The sequence below is a fragment of the Oncorhynchus kisutch genome, linkage group LG29 (genome assembly GCF_002021735.2).
Source record: "Oncorhynchus kisutch isolate 150728-3 linkage group LG29, Okis_V2, whole genome shotgun sequence".
Classification (NCBI taxonomy): Eukaryota; Metazoa; Chordata; class Actinopteri; order Salmoniformes; family Salmonidae; genus Oncorhynchus; species Oncorhynchus kisutch.
In genome coordinates this window covers 40,498,860-40,513,776 of record NC_034202.2, presented here as the reverse complement: position 1 = coordinate 40,513,776, position 14,917 = coordinate 40,498,860, and the positions used below count along the sequence as shown (strand labels likewise).

The following is a 14,917-nucleotide window of genomic DNA, read 5'->3' as shown; positions in this document are numbered from 1 at the left end:
TCTAACCACTAGGCTACCTGCCACCCCTCCACGCTCTAACAACTAGCCTACCTGCCGCCTCTACGCTCTAACCACTAGGCTACCTGCCGACCCAAAATAATAATATAGTCTAAATAATTTATTTTTGTTCCTTCTTAGGCTACCTGGCTTTCTCCTGACTGATTTAGAGTTAGTTTGTTGTTTAATAGCCTGTTGACATGTTGAAGGCCAATTGATAGTGACAGAATCACACATTACTTACCAAAGTCAAAGTTTTTTTTGGTCTCCTCGGCTACATACGTTTTTAGTACAGCCTCCGAATGTCATGGAGTTAAACCAAAGATATCCCCATATGTGTCGTAGTCACGTCTTTCACTGGCATTTTACAGCTTGTTTCTGGCATAAAGCATTGCGGACTAAAGCGTCATTACAGATCACTTTATATAATCAGGTCCATACATTTTTTTTCTTCTAAACCTTAAGCTAACAAAGGGTGGGCTTATTCTTTTAGACATTATATTTAGCAAAAGCCACAATACTCTCACATACCCCCTCAATATACTCTCAATATACCTTCACGTACCCCCTCAATATACCCCCACATACCCCCTCAATATACCCCTAAAAATGTACTTTTAACAAGGCAAACATGATGATTGAAATGCATTCCAGGTGACTATCTCATGAAGCTGGTTGAGAGAATGCCAAGAGTGTGCAAAGCTGTCATCAAGGCAAATGGTGGCTACTATGAAATATCTCAAATATATTTGTTTAACACTTTTTTGGTTACTACATGATTCCATATGTGTTATTTCATAGTGTTGATGTCTTCGCTATTATTCTACAATGTAGAAAATAGTACAAATAAAGAAAAACCCTTGAATGAGGAGGTGTGTCCAAACCTTTGACTGGTACTGTATGTTTTCGAAATATGAAGAATACAGGCACCAAAAGTACATTAGGCTACTCTTGTTCCATGCCCATGTGGGTAGTGTGCGTCACGGCTGTGTAGTATCTGGGAACTACATCTGTTTATATTAGTTACTGTGCTGTTACTAAGCAGTGATGCATTACGGCAGTGTTACGTTACTACACCTAATAGGAAATGCACATGCGCACTGGAATGCCGGGAACTGTAGCGCACGAGGGGTTTTGACTAAACGAAAACTAACTGTACTCCCGTCTCCTGCCTGGTCATTACTCCACAACACAAATATTACAGGCTGGATAGGCTGAGTTTCTTCTGTTGAAAGTCACGCCATAACCAACTGCACCACCGTTAAAACCAACTTTTGGTTGGTCTTAAATATCCCTATCAGCGCTGCCTGAAATGACCACTTTGTGTCATGTTTTTGAGGACACACCTCAAATATTTCCACCACTGAAATATTTGAGCGCAAGCGAGCGGATATAAGAAATGGAAAATTAACAATCGTTGCGCAACAGTTTGAAAATAGCAGACCACTGGCTTTAAATAACAGGTAGAAATTGCCAACAAAAGTATATGACCGCCGAAAATCGAGCGCTAGCGTCAAACAGCATAATTTGCAAATAAATTCATAAAAAATCCTACAATGAGATTTTTCTGGATTTTTTTTCTCATTTTGTCTGTCATAGTTGAAGTGTACCTATGATGAAAATTACAGGCCTCTCTCATCTTTTTAAGTGGGAGAACTTGCACAATTGGTGGCTGACTAAATACTTTTTTGGCCCACTGTAGAAGAGTAGGGAGGTAGGCAACAAATAGGCCATAGAGGTGAAATAATTACAATTTAGCATTAATACTGGAGTGATAGATGTGCAGATGATGATGTGCAAGTAGAGATACTGGGAAGCAAAAGAGCAAGAGGGTAAGTAACAATATGGGGATGAGGTAGTTGGGTGGGCTACTTACAGATTGGGTGTGTAAAGGCGGTCTAAGTAGGAGTTGGCTTTGGGGATGACTAGTGAATTAAACCTGCTGGAGCGCATGCTACGGGTGGGTGTTGCTAAGGTGACCAGTGAGCTGAGATAAGGCAGGGCTTTACATAGCAAAGACTTATAGATGGCCTGGAGCCAGTGGGTTTGGCGACGGATATGTAGCGAGGGCCAGCTGACATACAAGGTCGCAGTGGTGGGTAGTATATGGGGCTTGGTGACAAAATGGATGGCACTGTGATAGACTACATCCAGTTTGCTGAGTAGAGTGTTGGGGGCTATTTTGTAAATTACATAGCCGAAGTCAAGACTCGGTATGATTGTCAGTTTTACGAGGGTATGTTTGGCGGCATGAGTGAAGGAGGCTTTGTTGTGAAATAGGAAGCTGATTCTAGATTTAATTTTGGATTGGAGATGCTTAATGTGAGTCTGGAAGGAGAGTTTACAGTCTAACCAGACACCTAGATATTTGTAGTTGTCCACATATTCTAGGTCAGAACCTTCCAGAGTAGTGATGCTAGTCGGGCGGGAGGCTGCGGGCAGCAATCGGTTGAAGAGCATTTAGTTTTACTAGTATTTAAAAGCAGTTGGAGGCAACGGAAGGAGTGTTGTATGGCGTTGAAGCTCGTTTGGAGGTGTGTTAGCACAGTGTCCAAAGAAGGGCCAAATGTATGCAGAATGGTGTCGTCTGCGTAGATGTGGATCAGAGAATCACCAGCAGCAAGAGCGACATCATTGATATATACAGAGAAAAGAATCGGCCGAGAATTGAACCCTGTGGCACACCCATAGAGATTGCCAGAGGTCCAGACAACAGGCCCTGCGATTTGATACACTGAACTCAATCTCAGAAGTAATTGGTGAACCAGGCGAGGCATTCATTTGAGAAGCCAAGGCTATTGAGTCTGCCGATAGGAATGCGGTGATTGACAGAGTCGAAGGGCGTAGCCAGGTGGAAAGCATGGCCAGCAGTAGAAAAATGCTTATTGAAATGATCGATTATCATAGATTTATCGGTGGTGACAGTGTTTCCTAGCCTCAGTGCAGTAGGCAGCTGGGAGGAGTGTTCTTATTCTCCATGGACTTTACAGTGTCCCAAAACTTTTTGGAATTAGTGCTACAGGAAGGAAATTTCTGTTTGAAAAAGCTAGCCTTAGCTTTCCTAACTGACTGAGTATATTGGTTCCTGACTTCCCTGAAAAGTTGCATATAGTGGGGTCTACTCAATGCTAATGCAGAACGCCACAGGATGTTTTTGTGCTGGTCAAGGGCAGTCAAGTCTGGGGTGAACCAAGGGCTATATCTGTTCTTACTTCTACATTTTTTTTTTAATAGGGCATGCTTATTTAAGATGGAGAGGAAAGTGATTTTTAAGAGCTTCCAGGCATCCTCTAATGACACGGATGAGGTCAATATCTTTCCAGGATACCCGTGCCAGGTCGATTAGAAAGGCCTGCTCGCTGAAGTGTTTTAGGGAGCGTTTGACAGTGATGAGGGGTGGTCGTTTGACCATGGACCCAATACGCACGCAGGCTTAAGGCTTGTTTTGTTGTTTTGTATTGAATCAAGTTAGTATTTTGTCTCAGTGTATTTTGTAAATAACTTTGCCGGCTATAACTAACTTTGAGCACTGTAAATAATGATGGACACGTGTGAACCTGAACCTCATGCATCTCAAAGTTGCATAGTCTACTGAATCTCTGCCATTAACAAGATGTCTACCCTGCATATTTTACGGAATCTCTGCCCTTAACAAGATGTCTACCCTGCATATTTTGCTGAATCTCTGCCTTTAACAAGATGTCTACCCTGCATATTTTACTGAATCTCTGCCTTTAACAAGATGTCTACCCTGCATATTTTACTGAATCTCTGCCTTTAACAAGATGTCTACCCTGCATATTTTACTGAATCTCTGCCTTTAACAAGATGTCTACCCTGCATATTTTACTGAATCTCTGCCCTTAACAAGATCTCTACTCTGTATATCCTACAGGTAAACTATCCTTTCAATCCCCCCCCCCCACAGGTGTGACCTCACAGAGGTATGTGTGTGTCTACTTCCTGTCCCCAGGTGTACAGTGCGGACGGTGAGTTCCTGTTTAAGTTTGGTTCCCATGGCGAGGGGAACGGCCAGTTCAATGCCCCCACCGGAGTTGCCGTGGATACCAATGGGAACGTCATCGTGGCCGACTGGGGCAACAGCCGCATACAGGTGAGGCCACACCCACAGCACCTGATACAAGGTGAGGCCACACCCACAGCACCTGATACAAGGTGAGGCCACACCCACAGCACCTGATACAAGGTGAGGCCACACCCACAGCACCTGATACAGGTGGGGCCACACCCACAGCACCTGATACAGGTGGGGCCACACCCACAGCACCTGATACAGATGAGGCCACACCCACAGCACCTAATTTGGGAGATAACGCACACAGACAATAGAGATGCATAGAGGACTCTAGTGCCCAAAAGCTTGTTTTAGCATGGGCAGCACCATTGAGGACTTTCACCATTATGAATTAGTCAAATTGGTTTAAGGAAGGACAACATAATTAAATCCAGATCACCAGGAGGGATCAGCCAATGAATTATACTCGTGAGGAAACATTCCATAACTCCAGGGGGCAGTAAATCACCATCCTTTATACCTGTTCAGACAACACCCTCCAGGGGGCAGTAAATCACCATCCTTTATACCTGTTCAGACAACACCCTCCAGGGGGCAGTAAATCATCATCCTTTATACCTGTTCAGACAACACCCTCCAGGGGGCAGTAATTCACCATCCTTTAAACCTGTTCAGACAACACCCTCCAGGGGGCAGTAAATCACCATCCTTTAAACCTGTTCAGACAACACCCTCCAGGGGGCAGTATCACCATCCTTTAAACCTGTTCAGACAACACCCTCTAGGGGGCAGTAAATCACCATCCTTTAAACCTGTTCAGACAACACCCTCCAGGGGGCAGTATCACCATCCTTTAAAACTGTTCAGACAACACCCTCCAGGGGGCAGTAAATCACCATCCTTTATACCTGTTCAGACAACACCCTCCAGGGGGCAGTAAATCATCATCCTTTATACCTGTTCAGACAACACCCTCCAGGGGGCAGTAAATCACCAACCTTGTCTTTAAACCTGTTCAGACAACACCCTCCAGGTGGCAGTGTACACCCTTTCAGTTTGTTTTCCAACTCATAGAAATAGTAGAAGAAGAAAAGTGACTGTATATAGTCTCCACATTGACTCTGTACCGTAACACCCTGTATATAGTCTCCACATTGACTCTGTACCGTAACAACCTGTATATAGCCTCCACATTGACTCTGTACCGTAACACCCTGTATATAGTCTCCACATTGACTCTGTACCGGTACCCACTGTATATAGCCTCCACATTGACTCTGTAACGCAACTCCCTGTATATAGCCTCCACATTGACTCTGTACTGTAATACCCTGTATATAGCCTCCACATTGACTCTGTATCAGTACCCCCTGTATATAGCCTCCACATTGTACCGCTACCCCCTGTATATAGCCTCGCTATTGACTCTGTACCGGTACCTCCTGTATATAGCCTCCACATTAACTCTGTACCCCCCTGTATATAGCCTCCACATTAACTCTGTACCCCCCTGTATATAGCCTCCACATTGACTCTGTACTGGAACCACCTGTATATAGGCTCCACATTAACTCTGTACCCCCCTGTATATAGCCTCCACATTGACTCTGTACTGGAACCACCTGTATATAGCCTCCACATTGACTCTGTACTGGAACCACCTGTATATAGCCTCCACATTGACTCTGTACTGGAACCACCTGTATATAGCCTCCACATTGACTCTGTACTGGAACCACCTGTATATAGCCTCCACATTGACTCTGTACCGCTACTCCCTGTATATAGCCTCCACATTGACTCTGTACTGGAACCACCTGTATATAGCCTCCACATTGACTCTGTACTGGAACCACCTGTATATAGCCTCCACATTGACTCTGTACCGCTACTCCCTGTATATAGCCTCCACATTGACTCTGTACTGGAACCACCTGTATATAGCCTCCACATTGACTCTGTACCGCTACTCCCTGTATATAGCCTCCACATTGACTCTGTACCGGTACCCCCTATATATAGGCTCCACATTAACTCTGTACCCCCCTGTATATAGCCCCCACATTGACTCTGTACCGGTACCCCCCTATATATAGGCTCCACATTAACTCTGTACTGGAACCACCTGTATATAGCCTCCACATTGACTCTGTACTGGAACCACCTGTATATAGCCCCCACATTGACTCTGTACTGGAACCACCTGTATATAGCCCCCACATTGACTCTGTACTGGAACCACCTGTATATAGCCTCCACATTGACTCTGTACAGGAACCACCTGTATATAGCCTCCACATTGACTCTGTACAGGAACCACCTGTATATAGCCTCCACATTGACTCTGTACTGGAACCACCTGTATATAGCCTCCACATTGACTCTGTACTGGAACCACCTGTATATAATATATTGTCATTTAACTGCTTCTCTTTAATTATTTGTTACTTTTGTTTCCTTTTTTTTTAGGTATTTTTCTGCGTTGAAGTTAAAGGTTCACGAAGGTCTGTTGTATTCCGGGCATGTGAATTAAAATTGGATTTGATTTGATACCCCTTTTTTTCTTTCCCCAGGTATTTGACAGCGCTGGTTCCTTCCTGTCCTATATCAACACATCAGCTGACCCTCTCTACGGCCCCCAGGGTCTGACCCTCACCTCTGATGGACACGTGGCCGTAGCCGATTCTGGAAACCACTGCTTCAAGATCTACCGCTACCTACAATGATAGAGAGATGGAAGGAAGGATCGGGAGGGAGAGAGAGAGAGAGAGAGAGAGAGAGAGACATGGAGCCATGGCTGACTCTTCAAAGGTTTGAGGGATGGATGGTAGGAGGGGTGGATAGATGGAGGGACAGAGAGGTGGACCCACAGAACAACTGCATCAAAGCCTACTGCTTCCTACAGTAGGATGGATGGATGGATAGATGGACGGACGGACAGACAGACAGACCGAACCACGGTTCTTATACTACTACCTACAGTAGAGGGAGCCAGTTGGGACTCTCCCCTGCAGCTTTACCTTGTTCCCCGTATGGTACTTTCTGCTAATTCCATTCTGCCAAACTCTCCAGCCAGACAAGGGAGAACTGAACTCCCCTTTAGGAGGCTGGAGTAGAATGGAAAATACGACTTTACCAGCGACAACAGGAAAGTTAATATATCCATACTCTATTAAACAGTGTTAATATGTCCATACTTCACACCCTGGTTGTGTCTATTCCATTGGGGACCACTTTGTAAACTAGTGGAATCGATTTAGCTTGTTATCCCTTTGGGTTGTAGTCAGCCATCTTTTACCCAGAAATCCAGAAAAGAGCGTTACATCCGCCATTTTGTGCGATCTATATAACCTTATATAGATGTACATCATGTATATTTGTTATGTGTGTAGAGGTATCTGAATACTTTAGATCAATGCACTATCTAGATACGCTATGTAGAAGAGCTCAACCACTTCACAAGATACAGAATGTGAGGTTGAACTGTATGAATTGTCTATTATTATTATTATTATTGTCTAATACACATTTCTATTTGTGTTCCTTTTTCTAAAGAACTTAAACAAAATGTTTGTTTAAAACAAGTTTTATTTCTACATGATTTTATCTTTTAACAACAAACAAACAAAACGTGTTTAAATGTTTTATATTTTATTTGCTGCTGTTTAGATGTCCTCCTCTTCTTGGCCTCGGATGTGTCCCAAAAATTCCTCCTTCTTCCTGAAGTGTGCACTTGTTCGGGCTAAAGTGAGTTACCGTTTACCGTACCGGTCATGTCCTTGTAATGGACGTCCCCCGGGAAATCAAATCAAATCAATCAAATGTATTTATATAGCCCTTCGTACATCAGCTGATATCTCAAAGTGCTGTACAGAAACCCAGCCTAAAACCCCAAACAGCAAGCAATGCAGGTGTAGAAGCACAAATTAGTCTGTTTAAACTGGAGATATCTGTATTTTTTTGCATGGGCTGCTTCTCAATCCACCAACGTCGGCTGTCCACATCTGTGGTGGAAGGTGGCAGAGCTACAGCAGTGTTTGTCAGACCAGGAGACGTCCCCAAAAATCGATCTTCTCGTGAAAAGGCCTGTAGTGTTCGCACGGAAAGACTCTCACAAATGCATTGGTGTTCTCCGTTTTGCTCTACTAGCTGTTTTGACTAGCTGTTTTGACTAGCTATTTTGACTAGCTATTTTGACTAGCTGTTTTGACTAGCTATTTTGACTAGCTATTTTGACTAGCTATTTTGACTAGCTATTTTGACTAGCTATTTTGACTAGCTGTTTTGACTAGCTGTTTTGACTAGCTGTTTTGACTAGCTATTTTGACTAGCTGTTTTGACTAGCTGTTTTGACTAGCTGTTTTGACTAGCTATTTTGACTAGCTGTTTTGACTAGCTATTTTGACTAGCTGTTTTGACTAGCTGTTTTGTAATGGCTATTTTGACTAGCTGTTTTGACTAGCTGTTTTGACTAGCTATTTTGACTAGCTATTTTGACTAGCTGTTTTGACTAGCTATTTTGACTAGCTATTTTGACTAGCTATTTTGACTAGCTGTTTTGACTAGCTATTTTGACTAGCTGTTTTGACTAGCTGTTTTGACTAGCTGTTTTGACTAGCTGTTTTGACTAGCTATTTTGACTAGCTGTTTTGACTAGCTATTTTGACTAGCTGTTTTGACTAGCTGTTTTGTAATGGCTATTTTGACTAGCTGTTTTGACTAGCTGTTTTGACTAGCTATTTTGACTAGCTATTTTGACTAGCTGTTTTGACTAGCTATTTTGACTAGCTATTTTGACTAGCTATTTTGACTAGCTGTTTTGACTAGCTATTTTGACTAGCTGTTTTGACTAGCTGTTTTGACTAGCTGTTTTGACTAGCTGTTTTGACTAGCTGTTTTGACTAGCTATTTTGACTAGCTGTTTTGACTAGCTGTTTTGACTAGCTGTTTTGACTAGCTGTTTTGACTAGCTGTTTTGACTAGCTGTTTTGACTAGCTGTTTTGACTAGCTGTTTTGACTAGCTGTTTTGACTAGCTGTTTTGCCATGTATGAATATCTTTTCCAATTCATTTATATTGGCTAATAGACATTTGGGGAAAATATCTTCGACTCCTCCGTCCTCTCTCCTCCGTCCTCTGTGACCCGGAAACCGATAAGTGGTTGAGGAAAGTGTCAATTAGTTTGTAGGGGAATGGAAGAGTGTCCTCCCCTCCCCGGGTGTCCTCCCCCCCTCCCCGGGTGTCCTCCCCCCCTCCCAGAGTGTCTCCCCTCCCCGGGTGTCCTCCCCTCCCCGGGTGTCCTCCCCCCCTCCCAGAGTGTCCTCCCCCCCTCCCAGAGTGTCCTCCCCTCCCCGGGTGTCCTCCCCCCCTCCCAGAGTGTCCTCCCCCCCTCCCCGGGTGTCCTCCCCTCCCCGGGTGTCCTCCCCCCCTCCCAGAGTGTCCTCCCCCCCTCCCAGAGTGTCCTCCCCTCCTCCCAGAGTGTCCTCCCCTCCCCGGGTGTCCTCCCCCCCCTCCCCGGGTGTCCTCCCCCCCTCCCCGGGTGTCCTCCCCCCCTCCCAGAGTGTCTCCCCCTCCCCGGGTGTCCTCCCCTCCCCGGGTGTCCTCCCCTCCCCAGGTGTCCTCCTTTCACCTAGGATAGTCCTTTATGGAAGAGTTGTAATATTATAGAGTTGTAATATTATAGAGTTGTAATATTATAGAGTTGTAATATTATAGAGTTGTAATATTATAGAGTTGTAATATTATAGAGTTGTAATATTATAGAGTTATAATATATGCCACAACCCCCTTTGAATCAGCTGTTTTGTCAGAGGAGAAGAAAAGCAAGCAGACATTTAAAAAAAAAGACATGCTACTCAAGGTTTTATCTGGAATATGTCTGCCACAACTAGCAACATTTATTTCTACCACTTAACACGTATATTCTGGATTCTGTTTGCCGTACGGCGCGCCAATGGACAAGGAGAGTCTCGTTTCGGTTACATTTTTAGTTGGATAGTCCGGACGATCTGTTGATGAGAAACTGCTTGCTAAGGTCAAGGATAGAGCTAGGGTTAGTAGATAGTTACTTGAAATGTTACTGGTCGTCTTTGTCGAGCCAAATAAAGTGTTAATCTCATGTCAAAACAAGCACATTCGCTCTCCTGGACGAGGAAGGAGGAGTTAACGAAACAAATTGTGAATCTCCCCCAAAAAAGGGAAATGGACACTTCTGGAGAAAGGAGAGATTATTGGAACGCAGGCCTTGTGACACTGTAGCACTGAAACACTGCTCATCAGCGCCCTCTAGTGGGGAAAACATCCACTATTATACTGAAATATATTTTTGTACATTGTTGTTGTTGGACATTACACAAAGACGATTACTTTCAAAGGAATAATTTATATATATATATATATATATATAACTCTGTGTATATTCAAATATTGCTGTCTATATCATATTCTAAAAGTGTATATTAATTCCTTATTGTTGTTGTGGCTGACAAAAGCACTTTCTCCACTTTCATATCAAGTCACATACACACGTTTAGCAGATGTTATTGCGGGTGTAGCGAAATGCTTGTGTTTCTAACTCCAACAGTGCAGTAACATCTAACAATTCACAACAATACACACACATCTACAGGTAACATTATGGAATTAAGACATATATACACATTAGATTGATCAATGTCAGAGTGGCATTGATTAAAATACAGTAGAATAGAATACAGTATTTACATATGAGATGAGTAAAGCACTATGTAAACATGATTTAAACCTTATTAAAGTTACCAGTGATTCCTTGTCTATGTATATAGGGCAACAGCCTCTAAGGTGCAGGGTTATGTAACCGGCTAGTGATGGCTATTTAACAGGCTATTTAACAGTTGAGATGGCCTTTCACTGTTCAGAAGGCTTTCTTTGTGGTAAATGAGAAGCACATTGCCAGTTAACAGACAAGTGCATGCGGAAAGAGTTCCACCCACATGCAGTTATATTCTAATTCAAGGGTTGCTCTTCCTGGAGACCTATACCCTCCCTGCAGGGTTTTGTTCCAGTCCTACTCAGAACACACCTGATTCTATTAATCAGCTCCTCCGCAGGATATATATATATTTTACCTTTATTTAACTAGGCAAGTCAGTTAAGAACAAATTCTTATTTTCAATGACGGCCTAGGAACAGTGGGGTTAACTGCCTTGTTCAGGGGCAGAACGACAGATTTGCACCTTGTCAGCTCGGGGGTTTGAACTTACAATCTTCCGGTTACTAGTCCAACGCTCTAACCACAAGGCTACCCTGCCGCCCCGTATAGGTATAGGGCTGGAGCAAAAGCCTGCACGCCCAGTAGCTCTCCAATATGACGACCCTGTTCTAATTTCCCCTGTTTGTGTGAATAAATCATATGCTCTGTGCTCTGTGCTGCATCTCAATCCACCCCATCTGCCGCTCCCGAGGCACTGCAACTCAGTGCTAGAGGTGTCACTATAGATCCTGGATCTGATTCCAGGCTGTATCACAGCGGTCTAAGGCACTGCAACTCAGTGCTAGAGGTGTCACTACAGATCCTGGTTCTGATTCCAGGCTGTATCACAGCGGTCTAAGGCACTGCAACTCAGTGCTAGAGGTGTCACTACAGATCCTGGATCTGATTCCAGGCGGTATCACAGCGGTCTTAAGGCACTGCAACTCAGTGCTAGAGGTGTCACTACAGATCCTGGTTCTGATTCCAGGCTGTATCACAGCGGTCTAAGGCACTGCAACTCAGTGCTAGAGGTATCACTACAGATCCTGGATCTGATTCCAGGCGGTATCACAGCGGTCTTAAGGCACTGCAACTCAGTGCTAGAGGTGTCACTACAGATCCTGGTTCTGATTCCAGGCTGTATCACAGCGGTCTAAGGCAATGCAACTCAGTGCTAGAGGTGTCACTACAGATCCTGGATCTGATTCCAGGCGGTATCACAGCGGTCTAAGGCACTGCAACTCAGTGCTAGAGGTGTCACTACAGATCCTGGATCTGATTCCAGGCTGTATCACAGCGGTCTAAGGCACTGCAACTCAGTGCTAGAGGTGTCACTACAGATCCTGGATCTGATTCCAGGCGGTATCACAGCGGTCTTAAGGCACTGCAACTCAGTGCTAGAGGTGTCACTACAGATCCTGGATCTGATTCCAGGCTGTATCACAGCGGTCTAAGGCACTGCAACTCAGTGCTAGAGGTGTCACTACAGATCCTGGATCTGATTCCAGGCTGTATCACAGCGGTCTAAGGCACTGCAACTCAGTGCTAGAGGTGTCACTACAGATCCTGGATCTGATTCCAGGCTGTATCACAGCGGTCTAAGGCACTGCAACTCAGTGCTAGAGGTGTCACTACAGATCCTGGATCTGATTCCAGGCTGTATCACAGCGGTCTAAGGCACTGCAACTCAGTGCTAGAGGTGTCACTACAGATCCTGGATCTGATTCCAGGCTGTATCACAGCGGTCTAAGGCACTGCAACTCAGTGCTAGAGGTGTCACTACAGATCCTGGATCTGATTCCAGGCTGTATCACAGCGGTCTAAGGCACTGCAACTCAGTGCTAGAGGTGTCACTACAGATCCTGGATCTGATTCCAGGCGGTATCACAGCGGTCTTAAGGCACTGCAACTCAGTGCTAGAGGTGTCACTACAGATCCTGGATCTGATTCCAGGCGGTATCACAGCGGTCTTAAGGCACTGCAACTCAGTGCTAGAGGTGTCACTACAGATCCTGGTTATGATTCCAGGCGGTATCACAGCGGTCTTAAGGCACTGCAACTCAGTGCTAGAGGTGTCACTACAGATCCTGGATCTGATTCCAGGCTGTATCACAGCGGTCTTAAGGCACTGCAACTCAGTGCTAGAGGTGTCACTACAGATCCTGGATCTGATTCCAGGCGGTATCACAGCGGTCTTAAGGCACTGCAACTCAGTGCTAGAGGTGTCACTACAGATCCTGGATCTGATTCCAGGCGGTATCACAGCGGTCTTAAGGCACTGCAACTCAGTGCTAGAGGTGTCACTACAGATCCTGGATCTGATTCCAGGCGGTATCACAGCGGTCTTAAGGCACTGCAACTCAGTGCTAGAGGTGTCACTACAGATCCTGGATCTGATTCCAGGCGGTATCACAGCGGTCTTAAGGCACTGCAACTCAGTGCTAGAGGTGTCACTACAGATCCTGGTTATGATTCCAGGCGGTATCACAGCGGTCTTAAGGCACTGCAACTCAGTGCTAGAGGTGTCACTACAGATCCTGGATCTGATTCCAGGCGGTATCACAGCGGTCTTAAGGCACTGCAACTCAGTGCTAGAGGTGTCACTACAGATCCTGGATCTGATTCCAGGCGGTATCACAGCGGTCTTAAGGCACTGCAACTCAGTGCTAGAGGTGTCACTACAGATCCTGGATCTGATTCCAGGCGGTATCACAGCGGTCTTAAGGCACTGCAACTCAGTGCTAGAGGTGTCACTACAGATCCTGGTTATGATTCCAGGCGGTATCACAGCGGTCTTAAGGCACTGCAACTCAGTGCTAGAGGTGTCACTACAGATCCTGGATCTGATTCCAGGCGGTATCACAGCGGTCTTAAGGCACTGCAACTCAGTGCTAGAGGTGTCACTACAGATCCTGGTGTATCACAGCCGGCCGTGATTGGGAGTCCCCATTGGGCGCCGCGTCGTCCGGGTTAGTGTTTGGCCCGGGGGTAGGGCCGTCATCGTAAATAAGAATTTGTTCTTTACTGACGTAGTTAAAAGTTAAATAAAGAATATGCAAAAGGATTGAAAGGGAATAAATACTCCTATATAGTATAATACACTTAACTCATGTTACTGATTTAGGACTATTCAGAAAATATTGGATTTGCTTGAGTAATCTCCAACCTTGAGTGATATTCTTACTGACCCCAACTAATGCATGACCTAGACTAAAACAAGCTCGGACGAAACTAAGCCAACACTGAAATAAAATAAAATAAATTAAAATCAACAGAAATATGACATTACTTTTACAAAGACGCTGTATAATATACAGTATACATTTAAAATAATTTGTTTTTGTATTTTGTTCAGATCGTATGATTACAAAAGTATGTATTAAATATTAAATAAAAATAATTAAATTAAATATTAAAGACACAACACCGTCATGGTTTTCTGGGTGCTTTGTTTGTGTGGTTTAAGATATACACTGCCTTTCAAAAGTTTGGGGTCACTTAGAAATGTCGTTGTTTTTGAAAGAAAAGCTATTTTTCTTGTCCATTAAAATATCATGAAATTGATCAGCAATACTGTGTAGACAATGGTTAATGTTGTAAATGACTATTGTAGCCGGAAACGGCAGATTTTTTATGGAATATCTACATAGGTGGACAGAGGCCCATTATCAGCAACCATCACTCCTGTGTTCCAATGGCATGTGGTGTTAGCTAATCCAAGTTCATCATTTTAAAAGGCTAATTGATCATTAGAAAACACTTTTGCAATTATGTTAGTGCAGCTGAAAACTGTTGTTCTGATTAAATAAGCAATAAAATAGGCCTTATTTATACTAGTTGAGTATCTGGAACATCAGCATTTGTGGGTTTGATTACAGGCTCAAAATGGCTAGAAACAAATAACTTTCTTCTGAAACTTGTCAAGTCTATTCTTGTTCTGAGAAATGAAGGCTATTCCATGCGAGAAAATGCCAAGAAACTGAAGATCTTGTACAACGCTGTGTACTACTCCCCGTTCTGATTGTTTGGGGCATCCTGAGAGAAGACAAGGTGAGCGCTACCATCAGTCCTGTGTCATGCCAAACAGTAAAGCATCCTGAGACCATTCATTCATGTGTGGGGTTGCTTCTCAGCCAAGGGAGTGGGCTCACTCT

The 14,917-nt window shown here is 44.2% G+C and overlaps 1 protein-coding gene across 2 annotated transcripts in view; it reads left to right on the top strand.

The window, feature by feature from the left end:
- The window catches only part of trim3b (tripartite motif containing 3b), a 55,084-nt gene extending 40,750 nt beyond the window's left edge, over positions 1–14,334 (top strand). Inside the window, exons 14-15 of one of the 2 annotated variants that reach the window (XM_031809171.1) lie at positions 3,971–4,111; positions 6,607–14,334. In XM_031809171.1, the coding sequence (XP_031665031.1) occupies positions 3,971–4,111; positions 6,607–6,759 (294 nt within the window). In that variant the 3' untranslated portion in view covers positions 6,760–14,334. The remainder of the gene's footprint in view (positions 1–3,970; positions 4,112–6,606) is intronic. The other variant, XM_031809172.1, reaches the window with a different exon arrangement.
- Positions 14,335–14,917: the final 583 nt, after the last annotated feature.